General features: G+C 42.8%; 1 protein-coding gene across 1 annotated transcript in view; it reads left to right on the plus strand.

Annotated features, from left to right (window-relative positions):
• Positions 1-13,799, plus strand: part of Frrs1l (ferric chelate reductase 1 like) — a 22,096-nt gene extending 8,297 nt beyond the window's left edge. Inside the window, 4 exon segments of the mRNA XM_008854641.1 lie at positions 1,807-1,891; positions 5,310-5,448; positions 8,731-8,977; positions 12,629-13,799. Of these exon segments, the coding sequence (XP_008852863.1) occupies positions 1,807-1,891; positions 5,310-5,448; positions 8,731-8,977; positions 12,629-12,801 (644 nt within the window). The 3' untranslated portion in view covers positions 12,802-13,799.
• The last annotated feature ends 247 nt before the right edge of the window (positions 13,800-14,046 follow it).

Genomic DNA, 14,046 nt, shown 5'->3' on the forward strand with positions numbered 1-14,046 from the left:
GAAATGTTCATGTGCGAATCCATTGGAACTTCTTGACAAGGGCTTCCAAAAGCATCCCTCTATTGGGTTCCTCTTCATTTTTCTTTTGTCTTCCAAGGCTGGACTCTAGAGTGATGGATTCAGGATTTGCTTTCAGGTATTTTGATAGCTGTTGGAGTGCTTAGAATCAGTGTCAGTTCCCTATCAAGGATGGAGACATTTTTTAAGAGTATAGTAAGTCTTGGGGCTGGAGAGATGGCTTAGGGGTTAAGAGTACTGACTCCTCTTACAGAGAACTGGTTCAATTCCCAGCACCCACATGGCTACTAACAACCATCTGAAACTCCAGTTCCAGGGGATCCAGCGCCCCCTTCTGGCCTCTTTAAGCATTGCACACATGGGTGTATCTACATACATACAGACAAAATACTCATACACATAAAAATGTAAACTAAAAAAAGGGGGGGTGGAATCCTACTACCAAGTGTAGCTCTTTATCATTTTTCTTTCTTCCAGAACATGTGTATTGTATTAAGGTGGAGATATTTTCAAACTCCAGGGGTGTGGGTATGTGGGGCAGTAGTGCCAGATGTTATATGAAATGAGGCCCCTATGCAAGGTCTCTGGTTGAAAATGAGGTAAGAAAATAAGAGCACACTCATCCTCAGATCCCACCTGAGCTTGAGTCCACGGGGGATCATGAAGAAGATATTTGGACTTCATCAGAGCCCGTTGCTGATTCCCCAAACCTTGCTGGAGATATGTGATAGAAAATAGTTAACACGCCAGGTGTGATGGTGCACGCCTTTAGTTCCAGCACTTGGAGGCAGAGGCAGGTGAATCTCTGAGTTTGAGGCCAGCCTGGTCTACATAGCAAGTTCCAGACCACCTGGGGCTGCAGGGAGACCGTGTCTCAAAAAGACCAAAAAGAAAGAAAAAGAAAGAGAGAAAGAAAGAAAAGGAAGGAAGGAAGGAAAGGAAAATAGTTAACACCATTTTAAAAATTCCCATTTGAAACTAAATATGGTGGTCATGCTTTTAATCCCAGCACTTGGGAGGCAGGGGCAGGTAAATCTCTATGAGAATGAGGTCAGCCTGGTCTATATAGCAAGTTCCAGGTCAGCTGAGGCTACAGGGAGACCCTGTGTGTTGGTTTGAATGAGAATGTCCCCCATAGGCTCCAAGTATTTGGACATTTTGTCCCCAGATGCTGGCACTGTTTTGGGAGGTCTTAGGTGTGGCTATCTGGAGGAAACACATCACTGGTGGTGGACTTAGAGAGTTCTTAAGCCTTGCCGGATCTCCAGACACTCTCTTGCTTCCCGTGCCTACTTGAAGATGTAGAGCTTAGCTTCTGCTCCTCCTCCAGCCACCCCTGCTGCCATGCCTCCCCTCTGAGATAGACTGTAATTCCCCTGGAGCCTTAAGCTCTAATAAATTCTTCCTTTTATAAGTTGCTTTGGTCAGTGTTTCTATCACAGCAACAGAAAAGTGACTAATTCACCTCGTCTCAAAAAAAAAAAAAAAAATTGGCTGGAGAGATGGCTCAGCAGTTAAGAACACTAGTTGTTCTTGCAAAAGACCCGGGTTTGAATCCCAACACCCACATGGCAGCTAACAACTGTCCGTAACTCCAGTCCTAGGGGATCCGACAGCCTCTTCTGACCTCCGCGGGTATTGCATGACACGGATGCACTCACCTACATGCAGGCAATACACGCATACATATAAAATTAAAATAATAAATAAAGAAAAAAAGAAAGAAAAAGTCGTACTGGAAAGACTATTACTGGATTTTTCTGAGCGTTGTTTACTCTCCCTGCCCAGGCTACCCTTTCCCTACTGCGCCTCCTGTGGACCCATTTGCCAGAATCAAAGTGGAAGACTGTGGAAGAACTAAGGGATGCTTTAGGTACGTAGAGCTGCAAGATAAATAACTTTAAGGCTAAGAATTGTACTGTCTTTTCAAGGTAGCACCTAAATCGCATGTATTTCTATTTGGTCATAGGTCTGTACCCTCTCAGAATGTCATCAAGGTTGTGTAGAGTTCTAATCACAAATCCAGTGTTAAGGGATTTTGTTTGTTTTTTGAGACAGGGTCCTTGAATTCTAGGTGATCCTCCTGCCTCATCCGCTGTAGTGCTGGCATTATAGGTGTATGGAGTATTCTGTTTGGGCCTTTTCTTTTTTTTTTTTGTCTTTTTGAGACAGGGTTTCCCTGTAGCCCCAGCTGTCCTGGAACTCACTATGTAGACCAGGGTGGCCTTGAACTCACAGAGATCCGCCTGCCTCTGCTTCCCCGAGTCCTGGGATTAAAGGCGTGCGCCACCACACCCGGCCATTTGAACCTTTTTCAAAGACAGGGTTCTATGTAGCCTAGGCTGGCCTTGAACTTGCTGTGTAGCTGAAGATGAATTTAAATTTCTGATCCTCCTACCTCCACCTCCTGAGTACTTGATTGCAGGTGTGTGCCACCATACGTGACTTATGCAGAGCTAAGGACTGAATCCAGGGCTTTGTACATGTCAGGCAAGCATTCTACAGTCCCAGCCCCAACAATTCCTTTTCAAACAAAGTCATGACTTGTGGATTCTGCATGATGCTAAGAATTTATTGTTGTAGCTTATTAGTTTGAGTGAGTCCCTATGTGATTATTTATAATAGTCTATCAATATATGATTGGCTTAAGCTGGCCATGGTAACACATACTTGTAATCCCAACACTCAGAAAACTGAGGCAATAGAATCACAAATTCAAGCCTAGCCTGGGCTACTTAGGGAGAAGCCCAAAAGAAGAGAAAGAGAAAGGGGGGGAGAGAGACAGAGAGAGATGAGAGAGAGAGAGAGAGAGAGAGAGAGAGAGAGAAAGAGAGAGAGAGAGAGGCGGAGAGAATATGAGAATGAGAATAGGCTTGGTAGAAGGCAATGGAAACTCCTGAATAAAGGTTTCGATGACCATGGCACTGACTTGGTTGTGGTTGTTCAGAGATCAAGGTCAGGGGCTGAGCATTGACTACAAGAGCCTTAAGCGTTATTGGCTTTACAAGACCATGTCCCAAGAATCTAATACTACTGTCATTGAGCAAGATGGTCAGTAGTGTTTAATTCTGGTGGAGATGGAATGTTTTTGAGAAAAGAAGGCTTTTAGTAGCCTGCTGGTTTCAGAGTGGCTTATTCGCCAGGCTGTTCTCTGATCTTGTTACTTTCCTTCCCCCTTTCATCTTTTCACCCCAGTCCCAGGTTGCCTTCTTCATATCTCAGTTCCCTCCTACTTAGAGTATCTCTCCCAGCACAGTAGTAAATCTTGCCTCCTTCCTCAGTCACAGCTTAGCACCCTGGGGTCCTGTTCCTCCACAAAACCTTTCCCTTCCATTTCCTCCCTCCCCTCCCCCTCCCCTCTCTTCCCTTCCCTTTCTTTCCCTTTTTCCTCCCCCTCCCCTCTACCCCTCATTCCTTTCCTTTTCTTCTTCTTTTCTCCCTCTTATGCCTAGGACCAAAGCCAGGGTCTAGTGCATTCTAAACACATGCTACAACAGTGAGTTACACCCCACTGCAACTATTTTGTACTCTGTCATACAGTGTTCCTTAATCTAGGGCTTGCCAGTGACTAAAGAATCTACGAGTCCTTCATAAGAACTTTAAAAATGTTTTATGACATTTTTATTTATTTGTCTTATATGCATGCACACACACACACACTTATATGCCCCAGCACTCATGTGAAGGTCAGAGAACAATTTTTTTCAGGGGTGGGGAATCTGTTCTCTCCTTCTACCAAGTGAGTCCCAAGGACTGAACCCAGATCATCACGCTTGGTGACAGGTACTCTTATCTGCTGAGCCATCTCATTAGTCCCTTAGTAAGAAATTTTAAGTATCTAGTTTCTTCTCAATGACAGCCTTTAAAAATATGAATGAAGCTGGGTGTGGTGGTGCTCACCTTTAATCCTGGGGAGGCAGAAGGAAGAGGATGTCTGTGATATTGAGGCCAGCGTGGTCTGCATAGTGAGTTCCAGGAAGACCCTCTCTCAAAACAAAACAAAACAAAACAAAACAAAAGATGAATGGTTGCTTAATTGTCCTATCTAGATAACTACCTTATACTGTTGTGTTTTAGTGTCTGGCTTCATGATTATATTAGCACCAAGTAAATTTTATACATAAATCATACACTTACACTCAGCAGATACTAGATAAAGGTTTTATGTGGTACATTGTACAAGTATGGGTTTTACAGCACCTCAAGAAATTAAAAAAAAAAAAAAAGAAAGAACTGGGCCATCATTTCATGGTCAGCAGTAAAGCCATGCTCAATTCAGAAAGCCCTATCCAGGGCAGTCAGACACACCGTGTACATAGCTGCAGAAATATACTTTCAGGAACTCATGTCATTCATTGCACAAATTCTGTGTATTTCAGGATTCCTGCTTTTATAGGTTAACTCAAAAATTTGTGAGTTTTCAAAGAAATTTTCTGGGCCATCATTTCATGGTCAGCAGTAAAGCCATGCTCAATTCAGAAAGCCCTATCCAGGGCAGTCAGACACACCGTGTACATAGCTGCAGAAATATACTTTCAGGAACTCATGTCATTCATTGCACAAATTCTGTGTATTTCAGGATTCCTGCTTTTATAGGTTAACTCAAAAATTTGTGAGTTTTCAAAGAAATTTTATGTGTCTTGATTGTTTGGCCTTCATGTATGTATGTGTACCACATGTGTGCCTGATGCTTTCAGAGGCCAGAAAAGGGCATCAGATCCCCGAGAACTGGAGTTAAGGATGGTTTTTAGTCACTATGTGGGTGCTGGGAACTGAACCTGGATCCTTTGCAAAAGCAGCCAGTGCTCTTAACCACCAAACCATGTCTCTAGCCCCAATTTGTGTTATTTTAACTATGAAAAGTTGTAATTTAAAAGAGTTGTTATACATTTTAATTAGCAATAACTTTATAAATTTTTAACTTGAAGATCCTTTTCCCTCTGAAAGAATTCAGAATTCAGTAATAACTAAAGTTTAAGAAATTCTAATATATTCAGAGAACACTGGTAGGGCGTTTAGACACCCTGTTCAAGTCCTGTTGTTGCTGGCACGGATTTTCTGTGCGACCTGACCAAGCCTTATCCTTTTTCTGGGCCTCAGTTTCTATATAGATAAAGTGGAGCAGATCATCTCCATGGCCCCTCTTAAGTGAAACTGTTTCTGAGATCCTGGAAGCCACAGTTTAAGGTTGTTAATAACACTGCTCAGCGTCCTGTTTCTCCCATAGGGGGCGCTCTCGATCTGTATTTGAATTACACAGAAGCAGAACTGTCTCTTGGTATATCTTCCAGGTATGGCAAGCCTGGCTGCAACGCAGAGACATGTGACTACTTTCTTAGCTACCGGATGATAGGGGCTGATGTGGAGTTTGAGCTCAGTGCAGACACAGATGGTTGGGTAGCAGTTGGATTCTCTTCAGACAAAAAAATGGTAAGACAAAAATCACAATAGAAGCTGCTTTTTCTCTTTAGTCTGCTGTGTTTCTTTAGATTCTAGAAGCAAATAGATAGATCAAATTAGCGTATTATATTAGTTACATCTCTCTAATTGCAAGCTTCAAAAACATCAAACGAGTTTCAGTAGAAGAGTTGGTTATCAAAATACAAGGTGTCTTGTGAGAGCCTCAACAATCAGCTCTGTCCACAGCATGCTGCAGAAAAAGCTTCCCAAACCGCACGTCTTATTCCAGCCATCTTGTATCTCTTGCTTATATGTGTGTGGATTGGTTGGGGTTCAGCTCCTTTTAAGTGGGGCTCAGCTGGGCTTGGCTGCACTCCTTGGATTGGATTCTATTTCCAGTGTGTTCTCTAGTCTGGAAGGAGCAGCCACCGTGCATACTTTCTTCTCAGCAGAGGCAGCAGTGAAGAACCACTGGAAGAGGAAGAGTCACAGTGCCTTTCCTTCCTATAGAATACTTCTGCGGTCAGATATGTAGTATTCTCCCCTGCCCCACTGCGCATGTGCACGTGCACACACATGCACTTACCCACACCCACCAAGCAAGTCTCCCATGGAGACCAGCTGAATGTCCTGTTAACTCCATTTCTGACACAATCTACCTGAGACAGTGTCACATGTCACAAAGTGAGGCTTTAGTCTAGCAAGACTGCTCCACATAGATACTAACTGCCAAGCCCAATACTTTAGAGTTCCCAGGACTTCCTCTTGAGTTTCATGAATTTGTTAGAACTCCAGGAAGCACTTATATCTACCCATGTGTTAATCAGCCTTCCATTACTGTTAACCAGTTTTAAAAGGTTTGAAGGGTTGCTGATGCAGCTCAGTGTTAGAGAACTTGCCTAGAATGCACAAGGACCCTGATTCAATCCCCCAACACTGCCACAACAAACAAGCAAATACCCAACAAGAGCAACGAAAAGGTTTATTTATTCATTTTTATATTTTATTATTTTTATTTTATGTGTATGAGTGTATTGCCTGCATGTATGTGAGTGCAACTGTGTCGTGCAATGCCTCGGAGGTCAGAAGAGGGCTTCAGAATCCCCTGGAACTGGTTCATAGCCGCCATGTGCGTGCTGGGAATCAAACCCAGGTTAAGGGCAGTCATGCTCTTAACCGCTGAGCCATCTCTCCAGCCCTGAAAAGGTTTATTTTATCTCACCATTACAAAAGTTTCAATCTATGGTTGTTTGGCCCACTGCCTTTGGGCCTGGAGGAAGACAGTAGGTTGTAATGGAATGTCTGTGGGAGAGGAAAGCTCCTAGCTTTAAGAGAGACAGGAGGGATCAGAGTCCCAATATCTCCTTCAAGGAGCGCACCCCAATTATCTTACTTCCACCGGGCCCGATCTTTTAGAGTTTTTACCACTTCCTAATAGTGCTATAGACTGGACACCAATCTTTAACACGAAGGCCTTTGAAAGGCACTTGAGATGCAAACTCCAGCACCCATTATTGTAAAGGGATTGTAGAGGAGACAGATAAACAGCCAAACATACAAGATACATGGAGAAGGTGTGGGAGAGTGAAAAGGAGTGTTCATGCCTACTTAGGGTGTACCACCCTCCAGGCATCTCTGTGTATTTAGCAGTCTGGAAGCTCATCCAAACCCTGCACTTTGTGTGTGTGTGTGTGTGTGTTTGTGTGTCAGTGCATGTATATATGGATGTGTGCATGCATAAGTGTATATGTGGGTATGGAGGTCAGAGGACAGTCTCGGTATATTTTCGTAGTTTCTTAGGCCCTTTATCTGAGATCTGAGATGGTCTTTCACTGGCCTGGAACTTCACCAAACAGGCTAGGCCAGGGAGCTCTGGGGATCCACCTGTCTCTGCCTCTCATCTTCCCATTGCTGGGATTACACACATGCTCAACCATACCTGGCTTTTTAAATGGGTTCTAGAGACCCAAACTCAGGTCCTCATGTTTGCCAGGCAAGAACTTTACCAACTGAGCCATCTCCACAGCCCCTCTTCTGGGTTTTTATGAAGGTTTCTTTATGAGGACATAATTGATTAAATCAATGGCCATGAGTGATAACTCAACCCAGAGGCTGTGGGGTGGAGCTGGAAATCTCAATCTAATCATGCTTGGTCCTTTGGGCGACCAGCCACCAGCCTGAAGCTCTCTAGGGCCCCCAACCACCAATCATTCATAAGCATATGAAAGACACTCTTCTCACTCTGGGGACTCTAGTTTTAGGAACTATGTCAGGAACCAGGGGCAGAGACCAAGTGTGATTTCTTATTATGTCACAGTATCATGGCCACACAAGCATAATTCAAACCTCTGCTCAGGTCATAGGTATTCTATTTGCCCAGTCACAGCCAATGCACAGCCAATCCCAGAATGAATTGACTGGAAAGTACACACCCTGTACTGGGAGGGCCTACGAAGTTGTGTATATATTACTGCTGCTATGACTAGGAAGTGAAGAATTGAGTCCAATAGTTAGTCTTCCACAGGATCTATTAGCCCAAAAATATCTCAGTCCTAGAAAGGACATTGATGGGAAGAGGTAAAGGCAACAGGAAGCTCGGCAGTGGTCCACTTCTTTTCTCTGTTTCTCTTGGTAGCCGTGCTGTGTTCTACCCTGCTTCCTCTGGAGCCAAATAACTATGCTAGGCTTCTTCCCAAAGGAAGGGATACAGACTCAGACATGGGCTCTAACAGTAGCTGATTCCTAGTTGCCATGTGCCTTTAGTTTTTTCATTTTAAAATAGCTTCTGAGCCTTTTAAATCAATTAGCTAATCAATTAATTAATTTGCCTGGTTGTTTTCTCATCAGGCTACTTTACATGGGTTTTGACAGGAATTCGTGGGTGGTGATACATCCTTCAAAAATCACATCGGGGGACTTGATGTTGGTTGTGATGTTAACTTTGCTCACTTGTCTAAGATTCTTTTTAAGGATTTTTTGAAATTACATTTATTTATTTGTGTGCATGTGTGTGAGGGCGAGATCCGAGTACAGTGGTGCCCATGTGGAGGTCAGCAGACAACTTGTGGGAGTTGGTTCTCTCCTTCCACCAGGTGGGTCCCAGAAATCAAGCCCGGATCCTTATGCTAGAATGGCAGGCACCTTTACCTGCCAAACCATCTCACTGGCCCTGTTTAAGGCTTCTAATGGTATTTAAAATGGATTTTGATGAGATTTCTAATCACACAGGTGATAGAGTATATGCTTCTGAGTAAAAAGTTTGCAGAAAAAAAAACCTTTAACTTTTTTCTTCTCAACCATTTTCTCTGCTAGGGTGGTGATGATGTCATGGCCTGCGTCCATGATGGCAACGGCAGGGTCCGCATACAGCACTTCTATAATGTGGGCCAGTGGGCAAAGGAGATTCAGAGAAATCCTGCCAGAGATGAAGAAGGTGTTTTTGAGAACAATCGTGTCACCTGCAGGTTTAAGCGCCCTGTGAATGTTCCCAGGGACGAAACGATTGTGGATCTGCACTTGAGTTGGTATTACTTGTTTGCTTGGGGCCCAGCCATTCAGGGTAAGTTTGCATTTCTGCCTCTGCATTGAACACTGGTCACCACTGTGCTTGTGTTGACTGTTAACTGAAGTCACACTGTGTGTACATGGGAGCTGTGAGCACTCTGAATTCTCTAAAATAGAAAGGAAATATGAGTCCTTCCTCCAGAAAGTTCTAAAGAACTTAAACACACGTGGACAGACAGGTGGACACTTGGCACAGTGCACATGTAAGACAGCATAGGATCAGTGTGTGCTTCATGAAGTGGTCATAGGTCATAGTGGGGTGCAGGCTGCTTAAGTCTCACACTTCCATGTGTTCCTTACCATGTCCTTCAGAGAGCTAGAGAGCATTACCTTTGAATTAGAGAGATCAAGAGATTTGCTCACCCTCTTCAACTAATGATAAAAATACAATTCAATTCTGAGTCTTTCAGATTCCAAAGTCAGAGAATTATCATAATTATCATCCACTAGGTAAGAAACAGGTAAGGCTTCTAGAGATTTCTCTAGAACTTGACAGAAAGCATTTCATTAATTCTCCCTTTATGACTGTTCTCATGGTCACAAATCAACCAAGCTAGCCTATATTTTAGCCCATTAATCCTTGAATATTAAGGTGCATAATAATTCCCTGTCTGTATGTTAAAATACGATCTTCTGTGGGGCGTGGTGGCGCATGCCGGTGGAGGCCGAGGCAGGTGGATCTCTGTTGTATGCACATGTATAAGTACACATATCTACATCTACATGTGCACATACCACACACACATACACCACACACAAATATAAAGTAAAGTAGATAAATAAATAAATAAATAAAAAAAAATATGATCTTATACATATTGGGGATCGGGGCTAAGAGTCTACGTTTCTCATAATGCTGGTCTGTGGATGACATCACCTCCAGCAGCAAAGCTCTCCATCAATTTCCTATCAAAGACCCAAGGACATATTAAAAGACCTTTTAGAGCTTGTTGCTAAAAATCAAGTCACATTGTGAGCATTCCTCCTAGTCAGTCAGCCTAGTGGTCTGACCAAGGTTGGGGTAAGTGGGGTTTGCAGACCTGAGAACTCACTCTCACTCTAGCTCCTGAGAATTGCATCTTCCTTTTAACTTTTTTTTTTTTTCTTTGAGCCAGGGATCCTACTATGTTGCTCAGACTGGAGATATCCTCCTGCTTCAGCCTCCTGAGTGGCTGGGGTTATAGGTGTATACCAAGGCACCCAGCTTGATATCTGTCTTTACTGTGTGGTCAGCAAGGTCTCCCTGTAGTTCCAACTGGCCTGAAACTTGCTATATAAACCTGGCTGACCTTGATCTTAGGGATCCACTTGCCTTGCCTCCTGAGTGCCGGAATAAAAGTCGTGTGCCACCATAACCAACTCAGCAACTTTTTGTTGCTTCATCCGGTCTCACTTTTTTCTCTTCAGTTTCTATCAATCAATTTTAGGATTATACAATCATCTCCTCCTCCCTCCTCCTCTTCCTCCTCCTCCTTCCCCTTCTCCCCCATTCCTCCTTCCCTTCTACCTCCTGCCCTTCCTCCTCATCCTCCTCCTCCTCCTCCTCCTCCCCCCCCCCCTTTCCTCCTCATCCATTGCCGGTGGGAAAATAACTGGCTGATCTGGAGATCAGTGACACCTTTCTGTCTGCTCCCTTCCCACATTAGTCCCTGTGGGTTTGCAACGCTGTCCTCGGTACTTTCACTACACTAGGAAATAAATGATATTTTAGCCTAGAGGATAAAAACCTCATTTAAAATGATGAGGTTGGTGTCTAAAATTTTGAATTTGAGTACTAGTTCTGCTCCTTGGTAACTGTATAATATTTAGCCTACCATCTCACATCCATACTTCATTTCCTTATATCTAAAGTGAGCATATTAATAATACCTTCTTCATTGGGTTATTGAAATAGTAAGTGGAAACAAATGTTTAGAATTGCTTTAACAAATTGAAAAATGTCACACAGTGGTCCCCTTTCATCTGTGGGAGACATGAACCAAGACCCCCAGTGCTTACCTGAAACTACACATACTTTTTCCCTCTATACATAATTTATAAACTAGACTCAGAGAGTATCAGTAATAATTATAAACAGTTACAACAGTATACCGTAATTAGTTGTGTAAATATGATCTTTTGTTCCCTCAGAATATCTCACTGTCCTGTACTTGAATCACATAATGGGGATTCCTATATGTTTTGAAAGTTATCCTGTTATAGTCTAACATCCAAGATTTGGAGGGATCCAAATTTATCTAGCTTTACCTGATAAACTCCCTCCAGACCTCTCTTCTCGCACATCCATACTCCATGTGTTGGCCTGTGCTTTTCTTGTTTCCTGGGAGCACTTCAACACCTGTCCATTCTATTCCTGTCTCTTAGAGGGATCAACTTTGAGCTAAGGCTTGAAGGGGGAGAAATTCCATTTCCCTCAAGAAAGGCACGAACTGGAGGTGCATGGCTTAGCCCAGGAGGCCAGGCAGGGGACCAGTGAAGTGACATTAGGTGGAAACTGTGAATGAATCTTGTAGAAAAAGGTATCTCTCTGCCAGCTGGAGGAGTTTGTGTAGCAGGAGCAAGCCCTAGAGCAGAGACTTCCTATGCTGTCTTTCAGAGCTTCCTGAGAGTCAGGATTGTAAAAACCCTCAGTCTGAGCCAAGCCTGGTGGTACAGGATGATAATTTCAGCCACTCTAGAGGCTGAAGCAGGAGGATTACATGTTCAAGGCATGTTTGGGCTACAGAGTAAGTTTAAGGGAGCCTGGGCAATTTAGTGAGACCCTGTCTTAAAATAAAAAGCTTTAAAAAGGGTGGGGGCATGCAGGGGATACAGCTCAGTGGTAGACTTCTTAATAGAGTCTTACTGTGTAGCCTGGGTTGGCCTTAAATTCACAGAAATGCACTTGTATCTGCCTCCTGAGGATTGGGATTATAGGCCTGTGCCACCAGGCCTGTCTCAAGTTATAGGCACATTTAGCCATGCCTTGTTTTTTATGTGGCTGCTGAGGATTCAAACTTAGGGCCTCATGTCCTCATTCATGTTTACAGAGTGAGCAATCTCACCGACTGAACCATCTCTCCCACTCAAGGCAGGCTAACCCTTAATATCCCACAGACAGTGAAAGAGGGCTTCCCTTAAAGTGAGACTTTGGTATCTTCTAGAGCATTGATTCATGTCTACAAGATTTGGGGCTGGGAAAGTAGCTCAGTGATAGAGCATTTACTTAGCACGTGTGAGGGCCTGGGTGCATCAATGCCCCCCCCCCAAAAAAAAGATTTGAGGAGGAAAAAATGAGTAGCCTTTGCTGTGTTTATTAAAAATCTAGTTTTTCTATTTGATATTAAGAAAGTTAAACATTTTAGAGACACGTAGGAAGTGATATAGTTCATCTAAGTAGCAGTACTAAAACTGGCTGCCACAGAGAGAGCCAACATTGTTCTGATGAGGGGGTTGCAGATTAGTAAGAACCATCTTGAGGGGAAAGTTAAATGGTTTCTGCATTCTCTGTTGCATGTGCAATTGTAGAGAATTCTGATAACTCTGATCTCTGATTCCTAATCTTTATAATCACTGCATGTATCTAACAGGGAAGACATGATTTTAGTATTTCTGCCTTTTAACTCTACTGAGCTTTAGCCGCACTCCTTCTGCTTCTTTCTTAAAGGCTCCATCACCCGGCATGATATAGACTCTCCTCCAGCTTCAGAGCGCGTTGTCAGTATCTACAAGTATGAAGATATTTTCATGCCATCAGCTGCCTATCAGACCTTCTCCTCTCCATTCTGTTTGCTTCTCATTGTGGCCCTGACCTTCTATTTACTGATGGGAACTCCTTAACCTTAGCTGCAAGGCTGAAGGGAACGGAAAGCTTTCAGTATGTACGTTTCAAGAATATCCAGTATAATTCCTGCTTCTGCTATTTAAAAAAAACAAGTCATGATTTCAACTTCTTTAGGGGAAAAAAGAATGAGCTTCTCTTCTAGTCAAAGGGGATTGTTAAGCAGTGATCTACTTTTGAGAAGTCCTTGCAACTTTTGTAAACACTTTCAAATATGTTTTCTATTTGAGCTTCACAATAGCCATGTGTTGGCTTGATAAAACTGTGATTGTCATCATACCAAGTGAGATCTGAAACCACACAAAGGCTGCCTTTTGATGACCCACATGCCAGCCAACCTTGGCTGGTGTGATCAGATAACACATAGCAGGGCAGAGAAAGAACTAGGCACAGAAACCATGTCTCAGAACAGTCTTTACTCTGAGCAGTACCACACGAGAGAGTTACTGTAGACAGCACCATAGGATGTGACAAGAGTGCCATCAGCCTCTTAGGGCAAATTTCTGCAGAGCATAAATGCTTTTTTATAATCACATGGTTGGTGGGGACTATGGGACTGATTACAATGATATCCAAGTGGTTTGTATTTATTTGAAATTTCTTCTCATTTAGTGATTAGCTATGAGAAAACATTTTTCTATTGCTGTTAGGAAAGGCTAAAAATAGAGCTATGAGTGTTCTTGAAGATATGAAATTATTCTAATGATAAATATAGGGGAATTCTTAGTTAGAATTTGAACTCTTCTACGACTATATTCTATAAATTAAGGTATTCATCTGTGGCTACAGTCAATGGTGTTGTTAAAGTCAGCATACATTAAATATAATGAATACATGTAACAGAAAAATCATCTAAATAAAAATAAGACATTTTAATAAGATACCAACATTTGAAGATTGTAGACATTTGGAACAAAAATGAGAAAATGACCCCCAATGGAAATTCACCTAGCATATCAATTAAAAATTGTAAATTGGCACTCAGCATAATTCCTAATGATGCCCAGTGTCATGTGTTTTCTTTTTTCAAACAAGCCCAGATGCCCCTTTATCCAAATGTGTGCACTGGCAACCTCTGTAGAGGAGAGTAGCTATAGGCATCATTATGTTGCCATTGTGGCATTCTAGAATTCTCTGATTTGTCCTCATTGCTTTGAAGCTGGCTCCAACTTTGTGAGTGAACAACACCGGACTATGATTTCTAAAGCCATCTTCAAGATTCATGTCAGAGGTGAAAGTCTGCC

The sequence above is a fragment of the Nannospalax galili genome, unplaced genomic scaffold (assembly GCF_000622305.1).
Source record: "Nannospalax galili isolate Female #2095 unplaced genomic scaffold, S.galili_v1.0 scaffold666, whole genome shotgun sequence".
In the NCBI taxonomy this organism is placed as follows: Eukaryota; Metazoa; Chordata; class Mammalia; order Rodentia; family Spalacidae; genus Nannospalax; species Nannospalax galili.